We start from the raw sequence: 14,374 nt of genomic DNA on the forward strand, positions 1-14,374 counted from the left end.
TGTGATGACCGGACATAAAGCAGCATCCCAGTCCAAGGATTTTCAGTCAAGCTTCTCTAATTGCGAGTGACAGAGATAAATTTTGCTGTTGTTCTCCTCTCCGCCACTGAAGCATATTCTCCCTCTAGGTATGAACATTGTGGTCAGTGTCAGAATCATCCACCTCTGCTTGCGAGATGACTTCTAGCTTTCCCTCTGAATCAGGGACACAGCAATTAAGTGGGGAGCTGTGCTAGTTTTCTTGTGGAAATAGAACAGAGCTTTTTGCAACCGGCTTTTTGCCGGCATTTATTGCTGTTGTTGTTTAGTCGTGTCCGACTCTTTGTGACCCCATGGACCAGAGCACACTAGGCACTCCTGTCTTCCACTGCCTCCCGCAGTTTGGTCAAACTCATGTTGGTAGCTTCGAGAACACTGTCCAGCCATCCTGTCCTCTGTCATCCCCTTCTCCTTGTGCCCTCCATCTTTCCCAGCATCAGGGTCTTTTCTAGGGAGTCTTCTCTTCTCATGAGGTGGCCAAAGTATTGGAGTCTCAGCTTCAGGATCTGTCCTTCCAGTGAGCACTCAGTGCTGATTTCCTTAAGAATGGAGAGGTTTGATCTTCTTGCAGTCCATGGGACTCTCAAGAGTCTCCTCCAGCACCATAATTCAAAAGCATCAATTCTTCAGCGATCAGCCTTCTTTATGGTCCAGCTCTCACTTCCATACATCACTACTGGGAAAATCATAGTTTTAACTACAGTGGTGCCTTGCAAGACAAAATCCGTTCCGCGAGTCTCTTCGTCTTGCGGTTTTTTCGTCTTGCGAAGCACGGCTATTAGCGGCTTAGCGGCTATTAATGGCTTAGCGGCTTTAAGAAAAAGGAAACAAACTCGCAAGAACTCGCAAGACATTTTGTCTTGCGAAGCAAGCCCATAGGGAAATTCGTCTTGCGGAACAACTCAAAAAATGGAAAACTCTTTCGTCTTGCGCGTTTTTCGTCTTGCGAGGCATTCGTCTTGTGGGGTACCACTGTATATGGACCTTTGTTGGCAAGGTGATGTCTCTGCTTTTTAAGGTGCTGTCTCCATAGACAAAGACAACAGGCCGGCATTTATACCAGTATTCTAATATAAGCCTGGTTTGTATGTTGCCTTCAAAGTTTAATCGGAGACAAAGTTCATCTCTCCCCAGCTCACTAAATGAAAAAGGAGATGTCAACACATTGACATGGATGTTCACCTTCTGGTGCAGTGCTGGAGAACCTGTGGTCCCCCAGAAGTGTAGGTCATCCAGGACCAGTGTTATTTGGTCCTGGTGGCCTCTCCCAGTCACCAGTCTTGCTGCCGCATTCTGGATTAGTTGTAGTTTCCAAGTCACCTTCAGAGGTAGCCCCACGTAGAGCGCATTGCAGTAGTCCAAACTAGAAATGACCACAGCATGTATCAGAGCAAGGATGTGAAGAAGCAGCAGGCAGAAGAGCAGTCAGGCAGAACAAGATATGGGTACTATACAAAGTCTGGCTATTGGCCAAGCAAAATGCCAGGTCTGGTTTGGAAGCATTTGTAAGGCCTGGTAAATAAGAACTAATGTGGGGAATACTGCAGTCAGCAGCAGTGTCTGGATGGAAATTGTTAAAAATGTCCAGGAAAATACGGATGTATGGCAGCCCATGCTATTTTTGCTGATTTTTCATAAAAAATAGCTCAAAAATGCAATTATTGCTTTTTTGCGATTTTGCTCAGAAAGCACAACAACTCCCTAAACTGTATAGAAACTTATTCATGTATGCTACTACAGCAGTAAGGACGTTACTCGCCCCAAAATGGAAAGAAGCAGAAGTCCCAGTAAAGGAAGAATAGATACAAAAACTTATGGAATATGTAGAAATGGTGGAACTTTCCAGAAGAATAAGAAATCAAGATAACAAACTTTTTTATATAAAATAATTGTCAGGGAACTGACATCGGAGCTAGAGGCGGAGGGAAGGCTCTCGAATGATGCTGGAGAAGGGCCCAGCAGGGAGAGAGGCAGCTCCACAGATGGGGAAGCAAATCAGCGCAACACCAGGGATATAGAGGGGCTGATGGCGGAATCGGCGAGAGGGCTCCAGGACTCTTCACCAGACACCAGCGGGGAGAGCACGGGTCCTCCGCTACCCACGCCCACCCTGCGCAGAAGACCTCCGCGCAGAGAGAGTAGGAGGAGACTGGGTGTCAAACAACTTTTATGTTGGAAAAGATTTAAGAAACGCCCACTGACGGATTCTGCTAGCGACTGAGGCAGCCACGAAGTGAAGGGCTGCCCAGACTGAAAGGTTTAGCAAGGCAACAAAGCCTGGAGAGGCGGCAACTTACGCACGAGCAACCCATACACATTACAATAATGGAAATAGTTTACTGAATATTTACAAACGAACTGTAAACAGATAAGAACATTGGCACGATTATTGCAATAACCTGCTGTTTTATAAGAGTATATATTTAAAGTAGATGAATAAATGAGCAAATTAAGTTAATTTGGATACGCAGAAATATTAAAAAATTAATTTAAGGAAACACAGAAATTGGGGGAAGTCAAGTTTTGAAATGTTAAAATGATTGTAAAAGTGAAATGTATAGATCTGAAAAGCATTTTTTTAATAAAAAAGCACAAAATTTTTTAAAAGCTCAACAACTTTGCCAAAGAAAGCTCAACAACTTTTCTGTCCAGATTTTTACTGTTTGAAGCATGGCAACCCTATAATAAGGTGGGATAGAAACACCAACTATAACAGTGTCTTATCTGTTTCGACATTGATAGCACTAGCTCAGTGGGGCTGGGCTTTTTAATATACCAGGGTACACCAGCCTGAATCATAAAACAAGTAAAGGTAGATATACCACTATCAGAATGGATATGGGGAAGCTTTCAGGATCAGTGTATTTGAGCAGGATCCAAAAATAATAATACCTAAGATTTGGGTTATGTACAGGTCAGATATCCCTTTGTTAGTACCAGTAACAAATGGAGCTAGAGTTCAGAAAACAAAGAATTAGACTTCAATAACTGAACAAGAGGCAGTGTTACCAAGTTCAAAGTCTTTATTTTTTAGGAATATAATCTTATCACATGATCCGTTGAAACAACAAAATCCCAATGCTCAGCTACCATTGTTTCAGTATTTAAAATTAGGAACGACTGTTGATATCCAAGTAGGTCATATTCAGAAGTGTGTACGAACTTAATAGCGTTTAGCTTAATTTTTTGTTGCCATATTGTTAATATTGTTTTATAGTTTATAAATTCCTTATTGGTTTGTTAATCGTATAATATGACTTGCATGTTCAGACCTTTAAACCTCCCCCTTAAATAAATTCAGACAAGACTCAAATTTTGGTTTGGTTTTTGGCAGAATTTAGGCCACAACTTTATTGATCACAGCAAGTGAGTGGTTGCATAGGCTCTGGTTCAACTAGCTCCCTGCAACCTTGCAGGCAGCGCTGACCCAGGGCACCCCCAGAGGTCAGCCTAGGGTGAACACCTGGATAAGCGGAAAGCACAACCCCCTCACAGGGGTTGACCAAACCATCAAGTCTCTGGATTCCTTTAACAGAATACCCTCCACATAGGGATGGCAAGAGCGTTCTCCCATCCCTATCACCTGAACCAGATCCTATCCGCAACCTTACAAGTTGTGACGATTTGCTATGTGACAGTCAAAACCCAAACGGCACCAGCCAATCAGCCAAGTGGGGAAAATTCCTGCCGTGCCCCTGCCCCAATGACAGACGACACACGATGTCATAGCAAGGTCAAGCGCACAGCTCTAAATATAGGGAGATGTGGGCGGGTGTTCCGAAGCATGCACTGAAAGAGGAAGCTCTGGGTCACGTGCATAGGTATATATAGGTCCCTGGATCCATTTAGCTTGCATCCCATTGGCCTGATTAAACCCAGCATCAAGGGACCTACAATTGGGTGTCGTGGCTATCCCATCTTACCCACCCACAACACAGGGTTCGGTTGCCAGGTCTCACTGCAACACATACCCTCTTTAAGGGAGGACCCGATTTATGCAGTAATTACGATCTTTAGCTTGTTTTCTTAGTTGCTGGTTTGCTAACATTGTAATTGTTTTACTGGTGATTTATTAATTATATTATATGATTTACGCTGTTCTTACGATCTTCTACTATGTTCTTATAATGTGAACCACTCTGAGATCTTTGCATGAAGGGCAGCATGAAAATTTAGTAAGTAATAAATATATATTCAGAAGAGACCAATTGGAATTCATGACTTAAGTTCATTGATTTTAATGGATGAGTATAAGTAACGCTGGATATCACTCTACATTCAGAACACTGCAAGAGAAATAGGCATTAGCACTTTCTGAAAAGCTACCACACTAGAGAAAGACAAAGGGCTGCTGTCTAAAATATACAAAATACTGTCAGACCCAACTAATCCAAAAGACTGTAAAATGAAACTGGGAAAGATAATTGAATATTGCAATAACGGAAGACAAGTGGAACTATGTATGTGCGAAACAAACAAACATCTGGCAGATGTTGCATCAATGGAGAATTTCTATAAAATATTGTATAGACAGTATTACAAACCAGTATGAATAGCAAGTATGTCTTCAAATCTGTCAAATAAATGCTGGAGAGGTAACAGAGGAAGAGGCATATTAGCTCACATCTGGCAGGAACGCCCTCGGGTCAAAAAATATTGGTCAGACATCAGAAGCAGTATCAGAGATATAGTGCGATATATGATTCAATTGAATCCCTCAGCCATTTTACTGGGAAGGATGAAAGGACAACAGGAAAGAGCATGTTTTGTGTGTTGTAAATATGCGAACTGCAGCCTTTATGTTATTAGCCAAAGAGTGGAAAGAGGCTCTTACCATCTATTGGTCAATAAAGGACTGACATGTGGAATATCATTTTTTATCAAGAAGATGATAGCCTGTAAATAAATAAATAAGTGTGTTGGGAAAGGAAGAAATAATTGTCTAGACACTTTCAAGGAAACTGCTCATCCCTTTGTACAATTTTGGAATGGAGACTGGCCAACAGAATCCACTCCTGTGGACGTCTTTACAATCAGATTGGAGTGAATATATTTGTAATGATTTAAATATGTGACCTTCCCTCCCCCCCCCGCCCTGGTCTCTTTTTTGCTGGAGTGGCAAATGTGATATGAAGCCAAGAAATCCGAATCCTTGTATAAATTTTAAATTGGAACCTTTCCTCGCTTTCTGTGTAAATAATCTGATACACTTTTCATACTTCTCTCATTTTATCGGGGTGGGTGGGTGCGGGGAATCAAATGAACTGCCATATTGGGACATGGAAGAAGAATGCTACCTTTTCTCCCTTCCCTCTGAAGCAGGGATGGTGAATCAGGTATTGTTGGACTCCAATTCCCGTTAGGACCCGTCAATTTGGCCAATGGCTAGGGATGATGGGAGTTGTAGTCCTGCAACCTCTGAAGGGTTGTAAGTTCCACATCCCTGGTGTTCAGTACTACTACTACTATTTATACCCCACCCTTCTAGCTGGGTTTCTCCAGCCACTCTGGGCAACTCCCAACAGAATATAAACAATAATAACAATAAAAGCGATAAAACATCAAACATTAAAAGCTTCCCTAAACAGGGCTGCCTTCGGACATCTTCTAAAAGTCAGATAGTTGTTTATTTCTTTGACATCTGGTGGGAGGGTGTTCCACAGGGTGGTTGCCACTACCGAGAAGGCCCTCTGCCTGTTACTGAATATTTATGTCCCCCCACACAAGAGTGCGGCTCTGGAGGTCTCCACTTTACAGTGATCCTCCTCTGTTTAGGGAAGCTTTTAATGTTTAATAGATTATTGAATTTTAATATTTTGTTGGAAGCCGCCCAGAGTGGCTGGGGAAACCCAGCCAGATGGGCGGGGTATAAATAATAAATTATTATTATTATTGTTATTATTATTATTATTATTACTACTACTACTACTACTACTACTATTACTATTATTTACATGTTGCATCCAGAGGGCCAGGGCTCTTAGAAATAAGAACCTGGACTCCAGGATTCTTATGTTTACTAGATGAGCAGGTTTATTTTAGAGTTCTGTAACGTAAAACCTAGTGTTCTTTTTCCCCAGAGTTCCTCTTACCACTGTCTGCTTACTGGAAGTCTGTGGTGGACTGCTTTGTGCTAAGCCCAGAAAATCTGGAACCCTGGATCATGGAATGGACCTACAATAAACATGTCAACACCTGAAGAAGCCATGTCAGCAAAAAAAAACCTCCCAGATTCGAACATAGGTAGGCATTTGATGAATCAGGCAAACACGTGAATTCACCTTGAGCTGCACTTCACAAGCCAGGGAGAAGGAAAACCCAGGGAATGCGGCTCTCAGGCAGACTTTACACTCAACTCTTCTCATTTCTATAAATGAAGCACTGAAATACACTTCGACTTTTGTCAAGTCGGGAGACCTACAGAGTAGCCTAGCACATTAAAGATAATGCTAGAGACCAGCTTTCAAACGACAGAAAATAGCTCCAAAGACCAAAGAAGCGGTGAGTGCATGGAAAGCATCCACGATGATTTCCCACGAGGCGTTTGTGTTTCAATAACAATATTAAAGGATTTGGAAGCAAGTTGGGAAACAACTACTTTTGTTATGAAGCCATCAATTATGAGTCATACACTTCATGGAAAGAAAAACAGCCAGATATTCAAAGACGAGCAATGTTTTCAAGTAAATACAGAGGCACCAAAAAAGAGAAGAGGAGGAAACCAGGCAGGATTGTTGCAGGATTTTAAGATTGTTGTGTGTTTGTTTGGTTTTTTAAAAAGAAGAAGAAGGCTGGAACGGCTTCCTTTTCAGGCCTAGTGGAGGTAAAACGGTCTGTTTCTGACCCATATGCTGTAGTTTGGCTAAAGAAGCAGTACAGGGAGATCCCAGAAGTTCTTGGTTCTATTCCTGATGAATTATGTGGTGTGCTGTGTCGTTCCTCAACACATTTCTTCACAGTCACAGTTTGCCTTCTGCGAAACACACACACACACACAGTGCAGTGCCTTGATCTCACCTTCTTTTGTATTGATTAAAATTCAGCCTCAGACACCACAAAAGCAAAAGAAATCTCTTAATCAGTGTGGGTTTGCAATATTGTGATTCAGCTGTTATGTGCCTGGCTTAAATTTTCTATTTACTTTTGGCCTATAGATGTGACCACCCTGCAGCCAACTGCCTCTAGCCCAGTAAAAAGCAGCTCTGCTGTCAATGATCTTCTTCCAAATTTTGCTCTTAGAGACTCAGAGGTTCCGTGGAAGCTGACCAGAGCTTGCTCAATGAAAAATTCAGCAACGGTAAGCAAGCTTCTCTGAAAAAGGCCTTGGCCCCCACTGCTGGACTTCCTTTGCAATGTGCAGCCATGAAGGTGTGTTGGATGAACACACATTCAGTTGAGTTGAGGCAATGCTCATGTCTAGGTTGCCCGGCCTGCGCCTTGCATAAAACACCATAACAAAGCCCACTGCAAAGCCAGATCTACGACAACAGATCAACCAGAAGGCTCAGTTGCAAAGATGATAGAAGCAAGACAAGGGCCAAATCTATGTTTGACGAGGAAGGTGAGGGACATGGGGCAGCTGCAGAGATGGGTATCCTGTAAGGGACCAGGGGCTCACCAAGAGCATTTTATTGATGGATGGATGGGTGGATGGATGGATGGATGGATTGACTGAAATATTTTACATTTGATTTTACAAGTACATACCAGTAATTACAACAATACAACCATTCACATCCACATTTACAGATTCCTCAGAATCTCTGGACTTTCCACCTCCTCTCCATGGGTCCTATTATTAAACCTTTTCTACTGCATCTTTTCCAATAATCTTTCTTTTATATAACATCATTGTCTCCATAGTACTTGCTACATTACAAGTGTCATTGCAATCCTGCTAATGTTTCCATCTGTTTACAGTGGTCTCCAAGATAAATTATAATTTTCCTTTATTCTTTATTAAAGTTTTGGTCTTCTCGGTTCCTGAGCTTTCCGGTCAGTTTTGCCAGTTCAGCATAATCCTACAGTTTAATTTGTCATTCTTCTCTGGTAGGGACTTCATCTTCTTTCCATCTCTGGGCTAGTAACATTCAAGCAGCTGTTGTCCTACAGCAGTAAATGTTTAAATCAACTATTGTAACTGTAGGTCAGAGAGCTGGAAAAACTTGTCCAAGCCTAAGCAATTCTAACAGGGTTTCCTATGCTTAAACCTTCCATGATCAGTGCTTGTTCTCAGCCTCTAGAAAAAGAGACTCAACAGTTTTCCTGATTGAGGACCAAATCACATGGTCATTGAGGGCATGGTGGACCAGTTTCCCCCCCTTAAATCATAAGTTTAAGTTTTTTCTTATATCATAAGTTAATAACATCCGTGCGGATTTCGTCATATACATCAAAAGTCTTTTCTGCTCCCTTGAAATATCAGCACCTATAATTCCTAATAAAAAAGCCTCTTGGTTTTTTTTATGGTTTTTTTTACAAATGTTAATTTAAGCATTTTCCCCATCTTATTACATATAATTTCCCAGAATGTTTTTATTACCTTACAAGAACACCACATATGGTAAAAGGTGCCTTCTTTTTTATATATATACTTCCCACAGATATTTGTACCTGTCTTATACATTTTTGCTAACTTGCTGGGAGTCAATCATCAAGAGCATATTTAATGCAGGCTTCCAGCATAAAATGAGGGAAAGGTGTAGAACTCAAGGCTACCGTGTGGGCAGGAAGAACTTCTGTCTCTGCAAGACAGCTGCTGTGTGAGAATGAGCCCAGTAGTTGGCAGTGTGGGGAGAGAAACTGGAGATGGAACATTGCAATAAATGTGAGGGGTTTGGGAGGTGGGACTTGGTTAGCAGCCTCTGAGACTGATGGGTTAAGAAATCAACCTGGGGGATTTTGGTTTTGGTTACCAATGAACTTGGGCAAAGAGCCAGACATTTGGTTGGAAGCACTAGTGCCAACTCTAGGGGGCCCTGGGAGCCTGGGCACCCACAAAAAAATTGTTGTGGGTGCTCGGCACCCACACCATGGGGCCTCCAATATGACTTCCAGGGCTCCCAGGCACCTCTGCAGCATGTGCGACGTAACGTGACGTCATGTCGTGTTACGTCATGGTGCCCCTGGTTGGAAGGGAAACCTCCCAAGGAAGACCCATGGTGAAGAGCCATGGTTGTCCCTGAAGCAAGGGCACACTATCCCCTTTCCAATAAGAAAGACTGTATTTTTCCGTCTATAAGACACCCCCACGTATAAGACACCCCCTATTTTTGGGGACTCCAATTTAAGAAAATGGGGGGAGATACTATCTGTGTATAAGATGAGCCCAGATTTTATACACGGAAAAGTATGGTAGATTTTAGTGGTTTTCACAGAATTGTGTCCATTCACATTCTCAGCCTATTTTGCTGTGCGCCTCCCATCTCCTCCCTAATATTACAGTGAAGATACTGTCAGGAGCTCGTCCTACTCTCGAGTAGGACCCTGGCATGTTCTCTCCCTCCTGGTCGATCGTTTGGGAGCTTCAAAAGCTTTCTTCTGCCCGAACATCACAGCGACTGATGCCAACAGACATCGGCACACTTAGGGATCTGCAGAGTCTTCGCAGTTTGCGTAACAGACCTCAGCCACTCAGCATTTTGGCTAATCTACTTTATTTACATATAAACACACACGGAGCACTGCAACATGGCTCCCTCTCTCTGTAGCATCAGAAAGAACAAAGGACAATAGTCCCACTTCATTGAACACAGTAACACAAACATCCTGTCTCCATCACTTCACACTCTGTGGAGTCAAAACATACACCATCATGTGATAGACAACAATCCCATGACTGCAATCATGGAGCAGGAATTCTAACACATACAATGACATGGAGGGGAAGCATGGGCATGGAAAGTTGAAGGTTGGTGCAGAGCAGGGCTGCAGAATAGAAAATAGAAGTGGCTTCAGAAATGGTGTTGGGGAGGTGAGCGTAGTTTATATAATAGAACAGGTGATTGATGAACAGAGCAAGAAGGAGTGCAGCCCCTGATGATGACGACGATGACGACGATGATGATAGTTAACTTTATACAGAAACAAACCCTCCACATTAAAAAGTGTGAAACCAACACAAGGTTAAAAATAAAACAGCAAGCTACAGCTTCTTTTCCACTACCCAAACAGAGATGCGCAAGCCTTTAGGTGGAACTTGATGTACTGATATAGAAACACTTGCTTTAAAAGAAGAAGAGGAAAGGCAACCCTGTGGCAAGTATCTCCTCTTGCTGTAAAGTGGGGCTGTGGAAACACATGATGTAATGTCAACACAACACATTGTGTTTCACCCCCGCCACGGCCATTGGCCACTTCTGGAAGTGGGGGAATACACAGTTGCATTTTCCCACACCTATATGCTACAGGGGAATGGTTGTTTATCCAATTTGCATCCTAACAAGTAGCTCTAGAGAATTCAAGTGTTGCCCTAACAACCAGAGGTGTAGCAAGGTCAGGTGGTATCAGCTGTGAATTTTTCCCCTCACGTCTCCACATTGCAGTTTTTGGGAACGTTGACCAGAGTTGTTGAGTTTTTTTGAGCTTTTTTTAGGGCACCCCAAGGTTGTTGATATGCCTGCAGATTGCGCAAATCCGACCGACAATAACATAAAACCATGCCAGAGGGTGCCAGCGCCAACCGCCAGTCATGAAAATCCGACCGACTGCCGATCACATAAAACCACCCACTGGGGATGTGAGCGCCACCTGCTGGGGGGCAAATGCCACCTGCCAGGGTGTACCAAGCTGATCGCCAGGCATATTTGCACGATCAGAGGGTGGATTTTTACGATGACGATCGCGCCAATCATGAAAATGTGCCCGCAGGGGGTGCAAGCACCGCCACGCCTATCCGCCTGGGTGGATTTTGTCACACACACACCCAGGCATGACACCCGGGGTGGACCTGCTCACAACAACCGTTGTTGCGTAGGTTAACGGAGACTTAAGTTCATTTCCTTTACTATATTTCAAGGTGGACCCCAAGGACATTTTACAGGTACACTCAGAAACGTAATTATAAAAATGCACAACTTTCTCCCTCACCCTAAACAGGTAGCATTACAACAAGCAATAGTTAAGGATGAGATGAATAGTGAATTGCAGCATGTTTCCGTCTCATAGGCACTCCAATGTTGGTCCATTCTGTCTTGTTCCATTTTACTCTATCCATTTTCTGCAGACTTTGCATGTAAAATATGCACAATTCAATGCTTTTCAATGCATTTTTGTGTATCTTTTACATATGACACGTATTTTTGTCCTCCGTTTCTGTGCACTGCAAAATCCAGAGAAGTGTGTAATCAGACTGGGAGTGGCATTCCAATTCCACAAGTGAATTTGTGAATATTGGACTGGGCAGATAGATCTCTCATCTCCCCCCCACCCCAATCCCTTAGCAATCGTTCAGTCTAGCTCTAAATTCAGTCTACTCTGTGCTTCTTGCACCTCACCAGCTCCCTCCTAGACCTCGAGGGGAAAGTGTCTACAGTAGAAGAGAGCTCATACGGAAAATGACCGAAATCATTCATGTGTATAGCTGCTGGAAATGTACAAGCAAGTTTGGAATAATGGTGAGCCTGGAAAGGGTTTGATAAAAAAAGATTTTGCTAGATATCTTCATATAAAATTATTCCCTGAGATAGGAATAAAGAAAGATATATATACAACCCATAAAGACATCTGTATTAGTTCTCAGTACCTACACATCTACAAACCTTGTCTGTTTGTCTGCCTTCACCTCCCAAGCTACTTTATCTGACTCAACTATGGACTCAGCTACATTGGCAAAGAAAAAGTACTTTATATGTGTTGTTTATGTGTTCTAACACTGTGACACCAGATGGCGCTGTGGAGTTCCAGTTTTGCCAACCCGATTTCTCATACAAAGTTTGTAATGTGTTTAACTGAAGCGCCTCTTTGATGTGTCTAGGTGCAGCCTATCTGAAAGTTTAGAGGGAAGATAAGGTGTTTGGGGAACCTACAGTCTTTCCATTAGGAAAGAGCCTTCCACAAAGTTCCTTGCTCCTAAGAACTGCATAAGGAAGAAAACACCCCTTTTCTGCTTCAGTTCACGTCTAAAGGCAAGCTCACTGAATTTACACTTTCTGAAACAATGCAAGAACAGAAACCAATGCATACCTCTGTATTTTCAGTGCAGTTCTTCAGCCCAATGAAATGCATACACTGGTAAAGTGAGTATTAAAAAAAACTAATATAAAAAATGCATTATATTATGGTAAATTCCTGAGCAAAAATGTCTACATTGGGCATAAGAACATACCAATTTTGGTATATTTTTAAAAAATCACAGAAAATACTAGCGGATTTTCTCCAGGCAGTAGGCATCCCTGATACATCTCCACTGGGATGAGATTCTGGAAATCAAGGCGATCTGGTCAATATTAGCCATGAGGCATAGGCAGTGCTTCTAGAAAAAAATGTTGCCGGTACTCACCATGAAGTTGTTATAGTAAGTGCCACACCTTTAACCAGTGCTTTTCTTCTATAAAAAAAGATGCCGGTTCTGCGTACCCTTGAGTACCCCTAGAGCACTGGCCATAGGTAGCCAAGGCAGAGCCAAATGTATAGGATGACCTCAGTGAGGTCTCAGGGAACTTGGTCATCAAGACAAAATGCAGGGCTGTCACATCATTCACTGGTCAGAGTCAAATTCAAATCCAAAGGGAACTGGATGCAAAAAAAGGCACCCGATAAGCTGGCTGGAGGTGGATATAAGAAAACATTGAGACACAAAGGCCTGAGCTAGTATGCCCAAGCAACAATCTAGCCCAGGGGTCAACAAACGTTTTCAGCAGGGGGCCGGTCCACTGTCTCTCAGACCTTGTGGGGAGCCAGACTATATTTTTTTTGGGGGGGGTGAACGAATTCCTACACCCCACAAATAACCCAGAGATGCATTTTAAATAAAAGGACACATTCTACTCGTGCAAAAACATACTGATTCCCAGACTGTCCACGGGCCGGATTTAGAAGGCGATTGGGCCAGATCCGGCCCCTGGGCCTTGGTTTGCCTACTGATGAGCTACCCCATATTCAGAGATATTTATGGATCGGCCATTTCAGGAGGCTATCTAGGATATTTGAGCAGGAGGTGGATAGCCTCAAGTGGTTCACCACAAGGGACACAGTCATGCTGATGGGTCTGGGGATGCTGCTTCAAGGCACGGCAGATCCTAGCAGTCACAGGATACTGGCAGTGGTGGGTTTCTACCAAACAGAAGTATTTCCATCAATTAAGTGTTTGAGACGTTATTGCTTCAGAATATGCAGGTAGCCGCACCATTTCATATTTAGAAAGAAGCTGGCATGTCCTGAGCTAGCAACACACACGCAATAAACCAGCCCCATGCTTATTTGCACTTTAACAGTTGTGACAGAAAGAACTGGAGTAAGTCTTTGCGGCTATTAACTCTGAAGGCTGCTTTAATTTAGAGGCTGCGTTTATTACCCCCAAAGCCCTTAACCAAATGAATTCTTCCCATTATGACAATATAGCAATAAGCCATTTCTGAGCCTGCCATCCCTCTCGAGCTCTTTTCTCTGTCCTTGTTCCATTTAAAATAAAAATGAGAACAAATCTTCAGCAGCACTTAAAACATTTTTCAGCGAAATGACAGGATCATTAGAAAAGTGTCGGGAATCAACACCTTTCGGAGCCTTCCTTTGGTTAACGGTGCCTCGAAAAGTCAAAAAGCAAAAAGAGTGTCTGGCTTAGGAGCTGACCCATTTGTTTTGCCAGTAATTCATTTCATAGTAAACTAGCCCTATTCACTAGTCCATGAACATCACATACATTTACACTCCCATTTTGTGCTGCAGTACATCAATCTGACACCTCCTCTCAGGGGGAAAAGGTCTATGTGCTCTCCAAATGGCTTTTCAAATGAAAAATATGTGCAATAGCCTTTCATCTTAGGACACTTGGGTTCAAAGCCTTGATTAGGTCACCAGCGAAAATGAGTTTCAGGGGTCTCATCCTACCACACCTTCATGAGGAAAAGGAACACCTCAGCAGGGACACTGCTGGAACAAAAGAAAGGGGGGGAGCATGGTAAGGATGCTTGAGTAAGGATGTGCCATAGCCCCTTGAGAAATTCCAGGCTATGACTCCCTCTTGTAAGGAGTGGTCCAAGGGGATAATCTGAAATTCCCAGAAATCCTGATGTGAAATTTCGCAGAAGACGTTTTCCCCCTGAGAAAATTTCTGAGGTTTCTCCTCACGCCTTTATTAAAAAGAAAGCAATTTTGCAGGTTTTTAACCAAATATTCG

The 14,374-nt window shown here is 42.8% G+C and overlaps 1 protein-coding gene across 5 annotated transcripts in view; it reads left to right on the plus strand.

The window, feature by feature from the left end:
• Positions 1–14,374, plus strand: part of LOC309533614 (uncharacterized protein) — a 46,036-nt gene that overhangs the window by 8,941 nt on the left and 22,721 nt on the right. For 2 of the 5 annotated variants that reach the window (XR_014220315.1, XR_014220316.1), the window contains 2 exons: positions 6,120–7,007; positions 10,968–11,758. The exons of 1 other annotated variant lie outside the window; for it this stretch is intronic. Coding sequence is in view for 1 of the 4 variants with exons in the window: in XM_082225156.1 (XP_082081282.1) it covers positions 7,194–7,336 (143 nt within the window). In the remaining 3 variants the exon portion in view is untranslated. Of the gene's footprint in view, positions 1–6,119; positions 7,008–7,193; positions 7,337–10,967; positions 11,759–14,374 lie in introns of those variants that run through there. 2 more of the 5 variants (XR_014220313.1, XM_082225156.1) reach the window with 2 other exon arrangements.

Source organism: Podarcis vaucheri, assembly GCF_965113315.1.
Source record: "Podarcis vaucheri genome assembly, chromosome: 5".
NCBI classification, from domain to species: Eukaryota; Metazoa; Chordata; class Lepidosauria; order Squamata; family Lacertidae; genus Podarcis; species Podarcis vaucheri.